Here is a 15,000-nt window from a genome sequence, read left to right as displayed (position 1 = left end):
CACCAATCACTAGGTCAACCTGCCACACACACGCATGGGTGCGTGCGCACGCACATACACACACACACAAACACACGCGTGCACAGGCACGCGCATGGCACACACACGCACACATGACCTTCTACTCCTTCAGGGTGTGTAAATCTTGGGAACGTATAGGGGCTGTAACCCGCTGATCTCAACACTGTTCCGGTTCATTTAAAATGGTTAGCTAGGCAAGTTTTAGACGTGAAAGAAATGATATCACAGCTATGTAATATTACCTGGAGAAGGAAAAGAGAAACGCTCAGAATGCTCTAAATGTTAATAATGTTAATATATATATATATATATATATATATATATATATATATATATATAAAAAAAAAACATTTTGTTGTTGTTGCTGTTTGGTTTAGGCCAGGGGTCTTCAACGTTTTCAGGCCAAGGACCCCTTAGTCGAGAGAGAGATGAAGCGGGGACCCCCACAACCTTTTCATAGATTCCATAGTTTCAATCGTTTGACAGCCATGTCAATTTGTGTTTTCATTACCTAATAAATTTGACCTTTCACTCTGCACTTAGTGTGCTCTTTTTTCCTCTTTGCTGAAAATAGCCGATCTACAAGCTCACAACGCCTCACAGCGCGAGGCGTTGTGAGCTTGTAGATCTGCTATTTATGGCTAAAGTTCTCAGAATATGGACACTAGGATTGAAGTGGTTAATATAAAAAAGGAGGGGAAAAAAAGCTTCTATCACATAAAAGATTTGGAGGACCCCCTGTAGTAACACTGAGGACCTCCCGGACACCCTGTTGAAGACCCCTGGTTTAGGCCATATGGTGTTTATTGTCATACCTCCAGACAAGGTCCCCCATTGGGATAACAGCGCCATCTGGCGCTGCAACAGAGTAAAACTCATAAGCTCCCGTACGAGAAATATCATTTGTCGGGAGGGCTGTCAATCACAAACGAGGGCACCGCCCCCGAGTGTATATAAGCCCTGCGGGCTATCATAACTTCCTCTTCCGCACCTCTGCTTACCTGCAACTAGAGTATCGCGAACTCAGCCATATAAGTATAATTTTCTGTAAAGTTTAGCCTAAGCGACGGCTAGGAAGTCGGCCACTGGCCTTTATAGAATATCTCCTGTACGTCCTTATTCTTCAGTTCCAACAGTTTCGGCGTTCTCACCTGTTTCCTCGCTGTAAGTTTCCAGCTTCTTCTCTGAGCTTGTTATTGTCCGATAGCCTCTTGTAGCTTAGCCTAGCTTCAAGCTATCGATGTTCCACGGCCCTCGGCTAGCATGCTGCTATCCTTGTTCCCCTGGAAGTGTGCTCGATGCTGGAGACTTATCGCTGGTGAGGACACCCACCCTCGGAATTTCCTTCGATGATCCCGCAGGCTGCTTCATGTGGTGAGTCTTTCGAGTGTTAGCAAGTGCCTTGCTTGCTCGTTCCTTTGTTTGATAGCCTCATGCTAGAAGGCCCTCACCAGGGCACTGATTGCTAGCGCGCCCTAGCTGGGTGTCGCTATTTTCTTTACTTCTAGCTGGCTAGGACTTTCCAATGTTTGTCCGGTGGTTTCTCGTGTTGTCCCCGCCGCCCTGGTCTCGCCGACCAGGGCTACGGGCCTCTCCTGGCAGGTTTTGTGGGCACGCAGCGGTGCCCGCTGTTTGTGCTTCCTTCACTTAGCCTCCACTAGCCTTGTGGCCTGCCTGGTTTTTTCCCTCCACCGGACTCTGCTGCCTCCGGGGCTCGCGGCGCTGTACGCCACAGCGCTGCTTCTCGCCCCGGGCCGCAGCCTGCAGCCACTACGCCTATAGGGGGCTCCAGCGCGCCGCTGGTGCCCTACGGCGGACGGCTGCAACGTCACGGGACTACTTGCTGGTTCTCGCCCTCTCTCCCGCCGGTTCGGCTGGCCGCCGTCCCAGGGAGGAGAACCTGCTAGCCCGCCCGGCCGCTCCCACGCCGGGGGCGGCTAGCGGCGTGGTTTTTTCCCGCCTGCAGCCACGACGCCACGTTGTTTCTGCCTCCGGGGCTCGCGGCGCTGTACGCCACAGCGCTGCTTCCCGCCCCGGGCTGCAACCTGCAGCCACTACGCCTATCGGGGGCTCCAGCGCGCCGCTGGGGCCCTACGGCTGGCGTTCTGCAACTTCACGGGACCACACGCCGGCCCTCGCCCTCTCTCCCGCCGGTTCGGCTCCGCCGTTCCAGGGAGGAGAGCCTGCTAGTCCGCCCGGCCGCTCCCACGCCGGGGGCGACTAGCGGCGGCTCCGGTTCCCGCCTGCAGCCACGACGCCTATTGGGGGCTCCAGCGCGCCGCTGGTGCCCTACGGCTGGCGTCTGCAACTTCGAGGGACCCCGCCCGGCCGCTTCCACGCCGGGGGCGGCTAGCGGCGGCTCCGGTTCCCGCCTGCAGCCACGACGCCTATTGGGGGCTCCAGCGCGCCGCTGGTGCCCTACGGCTGGCGTCTGCAACTTTGAGGGACCCCGCCTGGCCGCTCCCACGCCGGGGGCGGTGAGCGGCGACGCCGGTTCCCGCCCTCTCTCCCTGGTACGGCTGGCGCCGTTTTATTCAGGGGAGAGAACCTACTGGTCCGCCTGGCTGCCCCCACGCTGGGGGTGACTAACGGCGACTTCCTCCTCCTTCCCCTTGGATTTTTCGTTCTCGGCCATGCTGGCTGAGCCCGGATCTTCCTGGCACGCTTATGTTCTGGTGGCACGCCTCCGAACAACGCTGTTAAAAGCGGGGATGAATTTGAGAGTGAGGATGAGGAGGGATGGAATTGGGTTGAAGGCTCTTCTCCCAGTATTCCTCCTACAAGTGAGTCTTGCAGTACATCCCGCTCTCCCCTCCACTGTGCCAGTGGAAGGGGGCCTGGGTCTGCGGCACCCGGACTGTGGTTTTTCCACATGGTGGGGCTCAAGGAGACCACTTACTTGCGCCCAAGCGCACTGAACACAGCTCTCCCCACAAGGCTTGTGGGAAGTGGGTGTGTTAGATGACATAGGGTTGAGGGCCTAGCCCTCCACGGGGTCTGGGTTCCGTGACGGCACACGGTCCTCCTCCCCCCGAATGCAGACGTTTGAGTTCTGTCCCACGCAGGGGAGAATGAAAATCTCTGTTGCCCAGTAGCTTTTTCCCATGTCATCAGTAAGAGTATGGTAGTCGAAACAAAACTTTTGTTTACCTACCTCTCAGTCCCTAGCACAAAGGACCCTCCTCTCTGCTTACAGCCAGTCAGTGTATAGAGACCCATGCAGGGTTCTTTATTCACTCAATGGATTACTTATTGTCCCAGTCCTGCAGACTGGTGACAATTAAAAGGTTTTTCCCTGGTTTGCAATGGGTTCCACTGTTTTGCTATTAGTCACAATAACAAAGCTTCTCTTCTGTGCTATTCTCCTCTGTCTCCACTGAGCGGCACTGTCGTGCCGAGTTCAGTTCAGAACAGGAGTATGGAGTGTTATGTACAGCATCTTAACACTCTTCAGGGACGCCGAGCCGGACTCCTCCCACAGAACCTGTGGGATGAGGTGGTGTAAATGACCTTGGACTGTGGGTACAGGGGTCCCTGACTACACAGGGACCTCCTTCCCCCAGGCGCTAATATTTATTTTCCTTATTCCATGCAGGGATAATGAAAATGGTTACTGCCTCCCTTGTCCCCAAGTTAAAAAAAAAAAAAAAAAAAAGTGTTTTGAGCGAGCGTGGCCTGCTCACTCCTACACTTGCACGGACAACTTCTTATCGCTTGCAACCGCTCAGTGTAATGAAGCCCATGCAGGGCTTTCTACTCACGATAACAGATTTCCTAGTCTTGCAGTCATGCAGACAGGTTACAATCAGAATGGGTTGCAGACATGCTGAGGTTCCCACCCATGTTAACTGCGGTTCACAGTGGTGCGGTTTCTCCTATGTGCAATTTTCCTCTGCCTACACTAAACGGCACTGTAGTGTCGATTCTAGTACAGGACAGGAAGTGTTTCACTATCGGTGTGTGGGATTATGAGTTGGCCTAATTTTCCCTGCAAGGAACTATTAAAGGCCTCAGATCTGGTTTAAACGTTTACACGTTCTTCCCCGTGCTGGGGTAAATGTTTTTACGTAACGAACCGTATTTCGCAGAATGCTCTTTCTGTTTCTCTTTCCACCACCGTTCAACATGTTGACGTCACGTCCGTTGGCGCGGCCGTCACCGGATAAGGAGGGGAGCTTCCCGGATACGGAAGTGCTAATCCCCAACGTTCCTTCTCCCCCGTGCAACCTAACGGTTTCTCCCTCGTTTCACAGCACGTTAGCACGTTGTGTGAAACGGTTAGGTTCCGAACGGAACCCTTGTTTATTTAATACCCTTGATGGTATTCTGATAAACATTGGAGACTGTGCAATCCGAGCAATGGGTGTTACGTCAGTAACACGTGGCCTTAGATTGCATTTCTTGAACCACCCCCGCTTCCAGCTGGGGTAATTACACTCGAGCTCGCGCTTGTAAGCAGGGGCTCTGAGTGAGGAAATAAGCTCGGTACTATGCAATGGTGCTGTAGTAGAGCTCTTACGAGACCTGAACCAGCTTGGTTTCTGGACTCGAATTTTTCCTGGTTCGGGAAAAAAGGGGGGGGGGGCTGCATCCCTTCTGGATTAGGGATATCACACCAACTTGGTGTTGGCCCACCTGAAGGCCTTGGGTTTTCAACGTCTTTTTGGCAAAAGTATGTTGACGCCCTCCCAGCAGATCTCCTTCTTGGGGATACCTCTGGATTCGACCACGATGTCTACCCGCCTCTCTCTGGAGGGGGTGGACAGGTTCCTGACGTGTCTTCGCTCCTTTCAAATTGGACCAAGTGGTCAGTTACAAGGAGTGTATGAAGTTGGCAGGGCTGATGGCTTCAGCGGTGCAACTTCTTCGCCTGGGCAGGTTTCATATGAGACCGGTCTGGCGGTGGACACTGACGCTCAGGATTCCTCCCCTGCAAGGGTGCAGGGAAGTGGTGGTCAGCCAGGCCTGCATGGACGCGCTGGTCCCATGGCGGGACCAGGCGTTGTTAATGAGTGGAGTCTCCATAGGCGTGGTGGTGTCACGCAAGGTGATCACCACAGACGCCAGCCGCTCGGGCTGGGACGCCACCCACGAGGGGCGCTCAGCCAGGGGTCTGTGGACCCCGGCCACGTTGGAGTACCACTTCAGTTATCTGGAGTTAATGGCGATCTACTTGGCTCTCAAGTATTTCGAACCGTTTCTCCGGGGTTGTCATGTCCTGGTCAGGACGGACGACATGGCAGCCTTGTACTTTCTCAGCAAGCAAGGCGGCCTCTCCTCGCACACGCTGGATCAGCTGGCACGCGAGATGACTCTCTGGTGCGTACCGCGCCTGAGGTCCTTTAGAGCCTCCCATGTTCCAGGCCTTCAGAACGGCGGCGCCGATCTGTTGTCCAGGGGGGAGCCTCGCTACGAGGATTGGTCTCTCCACCATGCGGTGGTGAGACAGATCTTCTCCAGGTTCGGTCAACCTCGGTTCGATCTCTTTGCTTCCCAGGAGAACGCGAAGTGCCCCCTCTACTTCTCAGTGAGGGGACCTTCGCCTCTGGGGGTGGATGCGTTCGCACACGAGTGGCCGGAAGGCCGTCTCTATGCGTTCCAACCGCTGGAACTGATCCTTCCCACACTGGAGAGGATCAGGAGTTCCAACCTGGAGGTTCTTCTCGTGGCACCGTCCAGGGGAGTGTGGAGGTCTCTGATCACCCCACTGCTCTACCGGTCCCCCTGGCAGCTCCCCTTGCATAGGGACCTGCTGCGCCAGGCGGGGGACGATATCTTCCATCCCGACCCCCAGGCCCTAGACCTGTGGTTTTGGCCTGTGAGAGGGAGAACCTGCTAGCCGCAGGCTTCTCAATGGGGTTGTAGCTACTTTTCAGAGTGCTAAAGCCCCCTCCACTAGGGTGGTATATGATGGAAGGTGGAATGTTTTCTTGGACTGGTGTGAGCTACAGGAGCCACCTGTGGTGGCTCACTTGGCTCCAGCCCAGAAGGCGTTAGTTTCTTGCGGGACCGCCTGGACCTTGGTCTGGCGTTCTCTACGCTTAGGGGTTATTTAGCGGCTTTTGATGCCTGTCACCTGGGGGTGTCAGGCATGGGCCTTTCTAAATTCCCTGAGGTGGTCAAGTTCATACACGGTGTCGACCGTTTAAGACCTGTGACTAGATTTTTGTTCCCTGCTTGGGATCTACAAGTGGTTCTTGAGGGCCTTTGCAAGGCACCCTTTGAACCGATTGGGAGGACCTCTTTGAAACATTTAAGTTTCAAGACAGCTCTTTTGCTTGCCTTGTCTACGGCTAAGCGTGTGAGCGACCTTCATGCGCTCTCTGTGAGCCCTGATTGTATGAGGTTTCTCAATAATGACTCCAAGGTTCTTCTTAAACCTCAATTGAGTTTTATTCCTAAGAACCGAGTGGTCCCGAAGGAACCTGTTGTTTTGACGGCTTTCCATCCTCCTCCGTTTGCATCGGAGGAGGATAGGCGTCTTCATTGTCTTTGTCCAGTTAGGGCCCTGAAGGCCTACTGTGACAAGACGGTGGACAGCAGGTCTACTTCTCAGCTTTTCGTGGTCATGAATGCCCGTCAGCGAAAAGCGGTGTCCAAACCCACTCTGTCGAGATGGATTGTGGATGCTGTTAGGTTGGCTTACACCCGGGCTGGGTCTGAAGTGCCGGAGGCACTTAAGGCCCACAGTACTAGGGGTGTGTCTACCTCTAGGGTTTTGTCCAAAGGTGTCTCCATTGAGGAGATTTGTGCGGCGGCGAATTGGTCTTCGCCGTCCACCTTTGCGACCTACTGTCACCTGGACGTTGCGCCTTCTGCTATGGCGCATACGGTTCTAGTTGCTGCTGCCCCGTCTACTATGTAGTGGGGCGGCTCTCTCCCCTTCCTGGGACAGCTTGCTACTGTCTCTAGGATACCTGGGGGGGGACCCTGAGTCTTTCCCTTATATTACTGTAGTATTATAAGGCGGACCTGTGTCTGCCCTTAGTGCATATGGCAGGCCTCGGGCTGTCAGGGTCTCTTTTCTGTCTAAACACGCCCAGGCCCTGTGGGCCTGGGTCGGATCAGTCCTGAAAGGGGTCACGTCGGTTGACGGGACCTCCTTCCGGGTGTGGTCGGTGTGAACGACAGTCTTGTCGGTTCATGGCTTCTCGGGGAGTGTATGAGTCCCAATGGGGGACCTTGTCTGGAGGTATGACAATAAACGTATAGGTTCCGAACGGAACCATGTTTATTTAATACCGGAGGACAAGGTCCCCCGAATAAAGCCCCTCGGTTCGCTAGTTGCGGGCGCAGAGGTGCGGCTTTAGAGGAAGTTATGATAGCCCGCAGGGCTTATATACACTCGGGGGCGGTGCCCTCGTTTGTGATTGACAGCCCTCCCGACAAATGATATTTCTCGTACGGGAGCTTATGAGTTTTACTCTGTTGCAGCGCCAGATGGCGCTGTTATCCCAATGGGGGACCTTGTCCTCCGGTATTAAATAAACATGGTTCCGTTCGGAACCTATACGTTTAAATGGTTTAGGCAAAGTTGAGTACAGCAGGTCATAGACTGCAGTGATACGTGGTTTGTTCTGTTATGTGCCACATGGTAGCTCATGTGTGCAGCTCTTCACTCCAACTCCAACACTACAACAGCTTATTTCACTGATTAACAGCTTCGACCAGAGAGGATGCAAGTAATTAGTGAAACCAGCTGGCGTAGCGTTAGGGCTGTAATGAATACCTGAATACACTCGGACCTCCATGACACATAATTGAATTCCCCTGATTTATAATGTTATAATCATGTATACATAATAATGCAGTGTGTTATTATGTGATATTTTTCCATGCTATTCATGCTACGTTATTTCATACATGGCGTGATTGGCTGGAAGGTTACAGGACTGGACTGGACAGGTTTCTTGAGCCAGACTGTTTGCTGCTGAAAACGACACGAGGGTAAAGCGGGTGTCCTGGCCTCCCCCCAGTTCTGTTTCGTCTTTGGAGTCGTTGCTGCTTAGCGTAAATGGACATTCAAAAGCATATTTTAAAGAAATAACAAAACCGATACAGCTTCCAATATCAGCTTTCGGGGGGTGTAGTTCCAGACTCCACAGTATAGAGGGTATGCGCGTTACAACATCATCATACCCAGAAGTTATGCGGGAACGCCTACTGAGTGGCAAAAAACGACTTTCTGGCCTTGACAACCCATACATCCAAACATAAAAGTCCTATCTGACTGCATTATACAACGTTAAACAATGGTAAACTCACTTTGCCACTAACGTTGCCACTCGATTTGCCATTGACTTCATGCATGCGCATACCCTCTACAGTATATACTTTGTATATAGTATACAGTATATACCAGGGGTTTTCAAAGTGGGTGACGGGGCACCCTGGGGTGCCGTGATGGCAGTCCAGGGGTGCCGCAAGATAATTTGATGATATATGGAATTTATTTGGACAGTTAAAAAAATCTATTTAGTATCATTTTAAACTTGAAGTACAAAGTTAATTTCAGTCAGTTCTAACCAAAATGGCTATTATCTCAACGTTTTCCTCACAATATAATCACTAAAATATGCTATAAATATAAGGTGCTGGGAGTGAAAATTATGCATATAATGTAGGGGTGCCTCAGATGAAAAAAATATTTATAGGGGTGCCCTGAGACAAAAAAGTTTGGGAACCCCTGGTATATACTACTGTAGCATTCCGAGATTGTGGAATAGTTGTCCGGCTACGCGAGACCAGGACTGGACACGCACAGGACGTGACACCGTTGTTCACTTCCTGTTAGTTCATCATTTCCTGTGGTGGTGATGACATGACCCTGCTGCAGTGTGCTCTATATCATCCTGGCCCCGCAGACATGCAGCGTGCTGTGCATTACTGTACTGTACTAAGGGACGTGCTGACCATTGGGAAAAGAGGGACAACCGAACGGCCGGTTCATTCCCGGCTGATCCAGGCCGGCCATTAGGAAAAAAATTAAAATAAAATGTGGTGCGAGGCGTTGTGTGCTTGTAGATCGGCTGCTTTCACTAGTTTAAATCATTTTTAAAATGATAAATACAAAACAAAGGGTTTTGGACATACAAGGTTTCCACCCGACAAATATAACTCATGTACAATAATTGGCCCACTGGCTTGTCACTTGTCATGATCTGAAATAGCAAATCTTTGAGTAACAACAGCGCTATAGAAAGAGATCTCTCTCTATAGCGCGCAATGAGGGCCTCGCCAACTCTTTTTCCCGGGCTGAATCAGGGGCCCAGCACGTCCCTGACTGTACTGGAGGAGGAGGAGGAGGAGGGTACAGTATATACATTTTTTCTTTCTGCTGCATCATCATGTTTTCCGCAGCGCTGCTGTGTACGTAAGCAGAGCGTGTGCTGGCTGTACCTGTGTAGATGAAGCGTCCCGGCGTGCCCTTGCAGAACTGTTTGGACTTGTAGGACAACGTCACCTCCACCACCCCCGGGATGTGCCTGGGCGGGGTCTGCACGCGGATGGCGTGTGGTGTGATCAGCTACGGAGTGGCAGAGAGGACAAAAAATGTTAGGTACGGTGTGACACATGGGCACGTGCACACATATAGACATCAAAGGGGGCTCGAGCACAGACATATAAAGCTAGACGCCTCCTTCGGCTAGGGGGCGTATGCATCTAGCAACCAAGGGAATCTTCGTCACTTCCGTGTTCATTGCTTCCGCGTGCGTCACACATACGGAAGTCGGTAAGCCAATCAGAGGCAGGTGGGGGCTGGTCTTTACGTATGCAGCCTGTAAGAACAGCTGAGCAGCGCAACATCGGAACTGGCTCTGTTGAAATGAATTGTGGTCCTTGGATAAGTCACGGAAAAGACACACTGTGATTGGCCAGTAGTCACTTTGACTGACAGCGTTCCCTTGGTTTTTCCAGGAAGTCCGGGCTAACTTTTGCACATCGCTCCAATTAACTGCAGAGGCGAACGAGGCATCTAGCTCTTTATATCTGTGGGCTCGAGCCCCTGCCCTTTTACCCGTCTGTAAAAAGTGCCCTCTCCAGACCATGAATGCAGTTTTTACAATGGTGAAAGAACTGCAAATGCCCTCTTTCCATGCCATACCTGAAGGCAACATTCAAGTGAATTGCCTTGAACACTCCTGAACTTGAATGCAGCATCTTATGTTGAAAGAATTGCCCTCTCTGTGTAGAAATCCATGCCGTACGCCAAGTATTGACTTGATTATGCTTAGTTCAGTATGGTATCAAGGGGGTCCTCCCTATGTTCCCCAGGTTCTATGGCCCTATATCAAGTACCGAAAATAGCTGACCTCCAAGCTCACACCGCGTCGCAGCGCGACGCATTGGAGGTCTTGGAGGTCTGCTATTTTCAATATTTTCACCAAAGGCCCTTTTTTGAAATTTCAGCCCCTGCCTCTTATAACATTCTCTGCACGTCCCTGGTGTGACACCAACGACCAAAAAATCCCCCTGTGCGAGCGGTATAAGCGCTTAAGAGGACTGTTTGTCTCGGATTTCCATCTCTCTCTCTCACACACACACACGCGCGCGCGCACACACACACACACACACACACACACACACACACACACACACACACACACACACACACACACACACACACACACACACTTTCTCTCTCTTTCTCTCTCTCCCTTTGTCTGTATAATCAGCCAGAAAATGATGCTTTTGTGTGAGGGAAAAGCCCCTCAGGTGGCTCCGCAGCCCGAGGCAATGTCACCGCCGAGTCCCCGGGACGCTGATGGTTGTTGACACACGCTCTGTAAAGAGGGGTTCAAACGCGCAGCGACGATCTGTTTATGAATAAAACACACTGGCCCCTGCGACGCAGTACGCCGCCTCACGCCCGTTATAGGAATATGTATGATGCACCCGTCTCCGCGCTTGTCATCACAGCCTGTCTAGCTGCCATTAGCCACATTAAAGCACGGCAGTGTCTTAAACAGGCCCACTTAACGCGGTATGATGAGACCACTTGCCACGTGTGTGTGTGTGTGTGTGTGTGTGTGTGTGTGTGTGTGTGTGTGTGTGTGTGTGTGTGTGAAGGCTCTTTGAAGGAGTCGGTAACGAGACAAAACACAGATGAGACCTCGCCGAGAGCTTGTTTTCCACTCGTGACGCCCCAACTAGCGCTCAAAGCTAGCAGCGCTCAAAGCTATCAGCGGCGCTGCCAGAGCCTGGCGTATGTTTGTGTGCGCGCGTGCTTTGTGTGTGTGTGTGTGTACGTGCGTGTGTGTGTGAGTGTGTGTGCTGTTCTGACTGTCCCTTTCATTGCTCACTTAGCCAGGCTTTCATTCTGGCCCCATTCACCTTTCAGAGAGATAATATAGCAGCTTTTTATAGAATTATTCTTTTACTAAAGAGAAAGCTGTTTGGCGGCGCTGGTTGGTTGACCTCCCGTTTCACACATACACTACATTTACATTTTAGTCATGTGGCAGATGTTCTCCTCGCAGCGTACTGTACCACGCGCACACGCTAACAAGGCAGCCGTCACACCAGCCAGAACCAACCACCACAACGGATCCGCCTACAACGGGAGTCTTGAACAGATATGATCTGTCTTGAAATCATTGAGCAGCAGACTTTCCTAGCTAACAACTCTTTATTTTTGTCACCTTGAAAACGAAGTGTGTGAACCTGCTGCTCAATGATTTCGAGACGATTTTGAAAATATTGAGACACGATAATGACACTGTGCTGAAAGTGGATGTGCTTCTTAAGCTCAAGACATACTCCTTCTGACGTCCAGACCTTTCTTCGCAGAGGGAGGTGACATAACGTCAATCCGAGCTTCAGAAAGGCGGTCTCAGAACTTTCCCCCCTGAACCTGTGCACCTCCAGATGTCCTGACTCTCTGAACTATAGTTCGGAACACCTTTTCCGACGTCGGAAGGAGCAAGTGTTGGCATTTGATATTGGCATTCTCAAAGTGGATTCCAGGGACTGTGGGTTCCTTTAGGGGGCTCTAAATTGACCCATACAAATCTGTAAATCTGACAGTGTACAAGTGGAACCAAATGGGTCCATTGGGTTCCATTTGTACACTGTCAGAGTTAAGGGGGACCTTGAAATTTGAAAGTTCGTGAAACACTGATCTATGCACATGTACATGTGATACGCACGCACGCATGCACTCCCTGAGCTGCTTCCTCTCTCTCCTTGTCTCTCATTGGCTCACCTCGCTCCAGACCAGCATGGTTCCAAAGATGACCTGCAGGCCGTCGAAGAAGTTGTCCCCGATGATGATGACAGTGGCGCCCCCTGTGGTCCAGCCCTCGCTGGGGCTGATGGCCTTGATGCTGGGAGTGGCTGGAGGACGGACAGACAGACAGACAGACAGACAGACAGACAGACAGACAGACAGACAGACAGACAGCTGTTACAGCGGTAGCTTAATAGGCAGCAATACTATGGAAACCTTTAATGGCTACTAAAAGGGCTTTGATAATGACACTGCACTGTCCCTCCTCCTCTCTCTCTCTCTCTCTCTCTCTCTCTCTCTCTGTCACACACACACACACACACACACACACACACACACACACACACACACACACACACACACACACACACACACACACACACACACATACACACACACACACCGTCCTCTCCTCTCTCTCTCTCCCAGGGGTCACGCGGCGGGCTCAGCATACTAATCAGAGTGATTATACGTGCCCGGTTATTAAACACCACCCCTGCCCCGCTGTGTGCGAGGGCAGCGGCGGTAGCGCTTGTTTTATGACACGTGGCAAAGCGTGCGGGCGTGTAAATGTCAGGTGCGCTGAGTGTCTGATCAAAGGCCACGCGACCGGGGAGCAGCACCAGAGCCAACAGTCACTCCCCCTCCCCGGAATACAACGCCTTCATTAACCAAACACCCAACCTGGCCGTCTGCTCAGTTCTGTCTGCCTGCTCTATTCTACCTGTCTGTCTGTCTGTCTGTCTGTCTGTCTGTCTGTCTGTCTGTCTGTTTGTCTGTCTGTCTGCCTGTCTGTCTGTCTCTGGGTAGATTGTGTCTATCGGTCTATAAGGCTGTCACTAACCCCAGCTACAGACCAACCATATGATTTAGCACAGTGTTTCTCAAACTTTCACATTTCAAGGTCTCCCCTCAACTCTGACAGTGAGCCCGTTAGGGTTCATTTGGTTCCATTTGTACACTGTCAGAGTTACAGACTCGTATGGGTCAATTTAGACTCCCCTAAAGGAACCCACAGAGTCCCTGGAATCCACTATGAGAAACCACTGATTTAGCAGGTTAACATTGGCAATCATCGCATAATGTAACTGTAATTATAACATCTTGAGTTGAAACCAGAGCAATGGAGAGGGAGAGAGAGTGGCGAGAACTCTGTTCACTCCAAAGGACCAATTTCCTTCTTCATATTATTATTATTTTCTTTACAACAATTTCCGGACTGTGGAGCCTCTCAACAGTTCCTGGAAGTTAGCAATAAACACTAGCAGAGTGGCAGCAGTATCAGAATGTAGCAGCACGTCTGAATCAATTAAACATGTAACTAGAGCTGTCCGGTTTCTGCTTTGAATCACATGACTTCCGTTATCACTCATCTCTCTCTCCATCACTCTGGGCAGGCATGTGCATAGACATCAACCTGTCTGTAAAAAAGTGCCCTCTCCCAGACCATGAATGCACTTTTTACTATGGTGAAAGAAATGCAAATGCCTTCTTTCCATGCCATACCTGAAGGTAGCATTCAAGAGAAAATTGTCTTGTCCACTCCAAACTCTCCTGAACTTGAATGCAGCATCTTAGGTTGAAATCAACAAATGTGTAGAAAACAAGCAGACCTCCAAGCTCACAACACGTCGCAGCTTGGAGGTCTGCTATTTTCGATGTTTTCACCAAAAGGCCCTTTTAGAAATTTCAGCCCCTGCCTCTCTAAAATTCTCTGCACGTCCCTGACTCTGGGTGAAACACACCAATACCCCCGGCCCAACACACCAATCTCTCCTCACACATTTGTTCTCTCTGCGAGAACAGAGTTGTTCTTTTCTCTTTAAAGTACCATAAGTACTAAATCAGGGCAAATCTGTGGCTAACACTGATTGTTAGCCCTCTGGTTTTAAAGTGGAGCAAGGCAGGGAACGGGACAGCTGAGGAAACCAGGGCGAAAGGGGAGAGAGAGGTCTGTTCTTACACGGAGGGAGGAGAGAGAGAGAGAGAGAGAGGAGACAGAGACAGGGTAGGGTAGGGAGGGTGTGGTGGGCAGACTGACTCACCAGTTAGTCCAGCCTATTGGTTGATTTATTCTAATAACACACAGGCACAGGGACACAACCTAGATTGTATCTCAAGATATGATGGATATGATGATGTTACTTATGACTGCAGGTAACGCATTGCATTCTAATGTCTTCTAAAAAATCATTTTACAAACGGAAAAAAACCTGGAAACAGTAAAATCCACATTTTGATGACAATTCGGCCAATTTTTGACCGTATAGCTATCGCCGCTAGGGTCTGGAGATCACCAGATGTGGTTGGAGGAAAGCGCAGCGGGCGGAAGGTATCCGTATACGTTCAAAGCTAAAGCTGGGCTCCTTAGCAGATATGCAGCTTGTCAGACATGCTGTAATTCTGTAAAGCGCTGTAATCCACTTTAGCGCGGGGCTGACTTTTCCCTGCCTGCAGCCCCAGCCCTTTGCTCCCTGCCTGCCTGCTCTGTTCTGTTGATCCAGGCGTCCTGATAGGCCTGCGGAGATCAACCTTCAACCCAGCTCGCAATCTGTGGCTGGAATCATGGCCTAAGTCGCCTCTTTTTCACAGCCGCTGATATGGTTGTACGCTCTAGTGTCTTCCGTGCACGCACGCTCGCCTGAGCTTGAGTTTGTGCCCGTGTGGGTAGATGAGTGCGTGTGTGCGTGTGCATGTGCGTGCGTGTGTGCGTGCGTGTGTGTGTGTGCGCGTGTGTGTGTGTGTGTGTG

General features: G+C 51.2%; 1 protein-coding gene across 5 annotated transcripts in view; it reads right to left on the bottom strand.

Annotated features, from left to right (window-relative positions):
- LOC308302062 (transcription factor COE1) overlaps positions 1-15,000 on the bottom strand; it is a gene marked incomplete at both ends in the record, with an annotated part of 115,305 nt that overhangs the window by 35,866 nt on the left and 64,439 nt on the right. For all 5 annotated transcript variants that reach the window (XM_080746242.1, XM_080746245.1, XM_080746243.1 and 2 more), the window contains 2 exons: positions 9,421-9,547; positions 12,227-12,357. In XM_080746242.1, coding sequence (XP_080602368.1) covers positions 9,421-9,547; positions 12,227-12,357 — 258 coding nt within the window. The remainder of the gene's footprint in view (positions 1-9,420; positions 9,548-12,226; positions 12,358-15,000) is intronic.

This window comes from Nannobrachium achirus (genome assembly GCF_963921795.1).
Source record: "Nannobrachium achirus genome assembly, chromosome: 17".
Classification (NCBI taxonomy): domain Eukaryota; kingdom Metazoa; phylum Chordata; class Actinopteri; order Myctophiformes; family Myctophidae; genus Nannobrachium; species Nannobrachium achirus.
The sequence above is the reverse complement of the archived record's forward strand: the minus strand, read 5'-3'. Positions and strand labels throughout refer to the sequence as shown.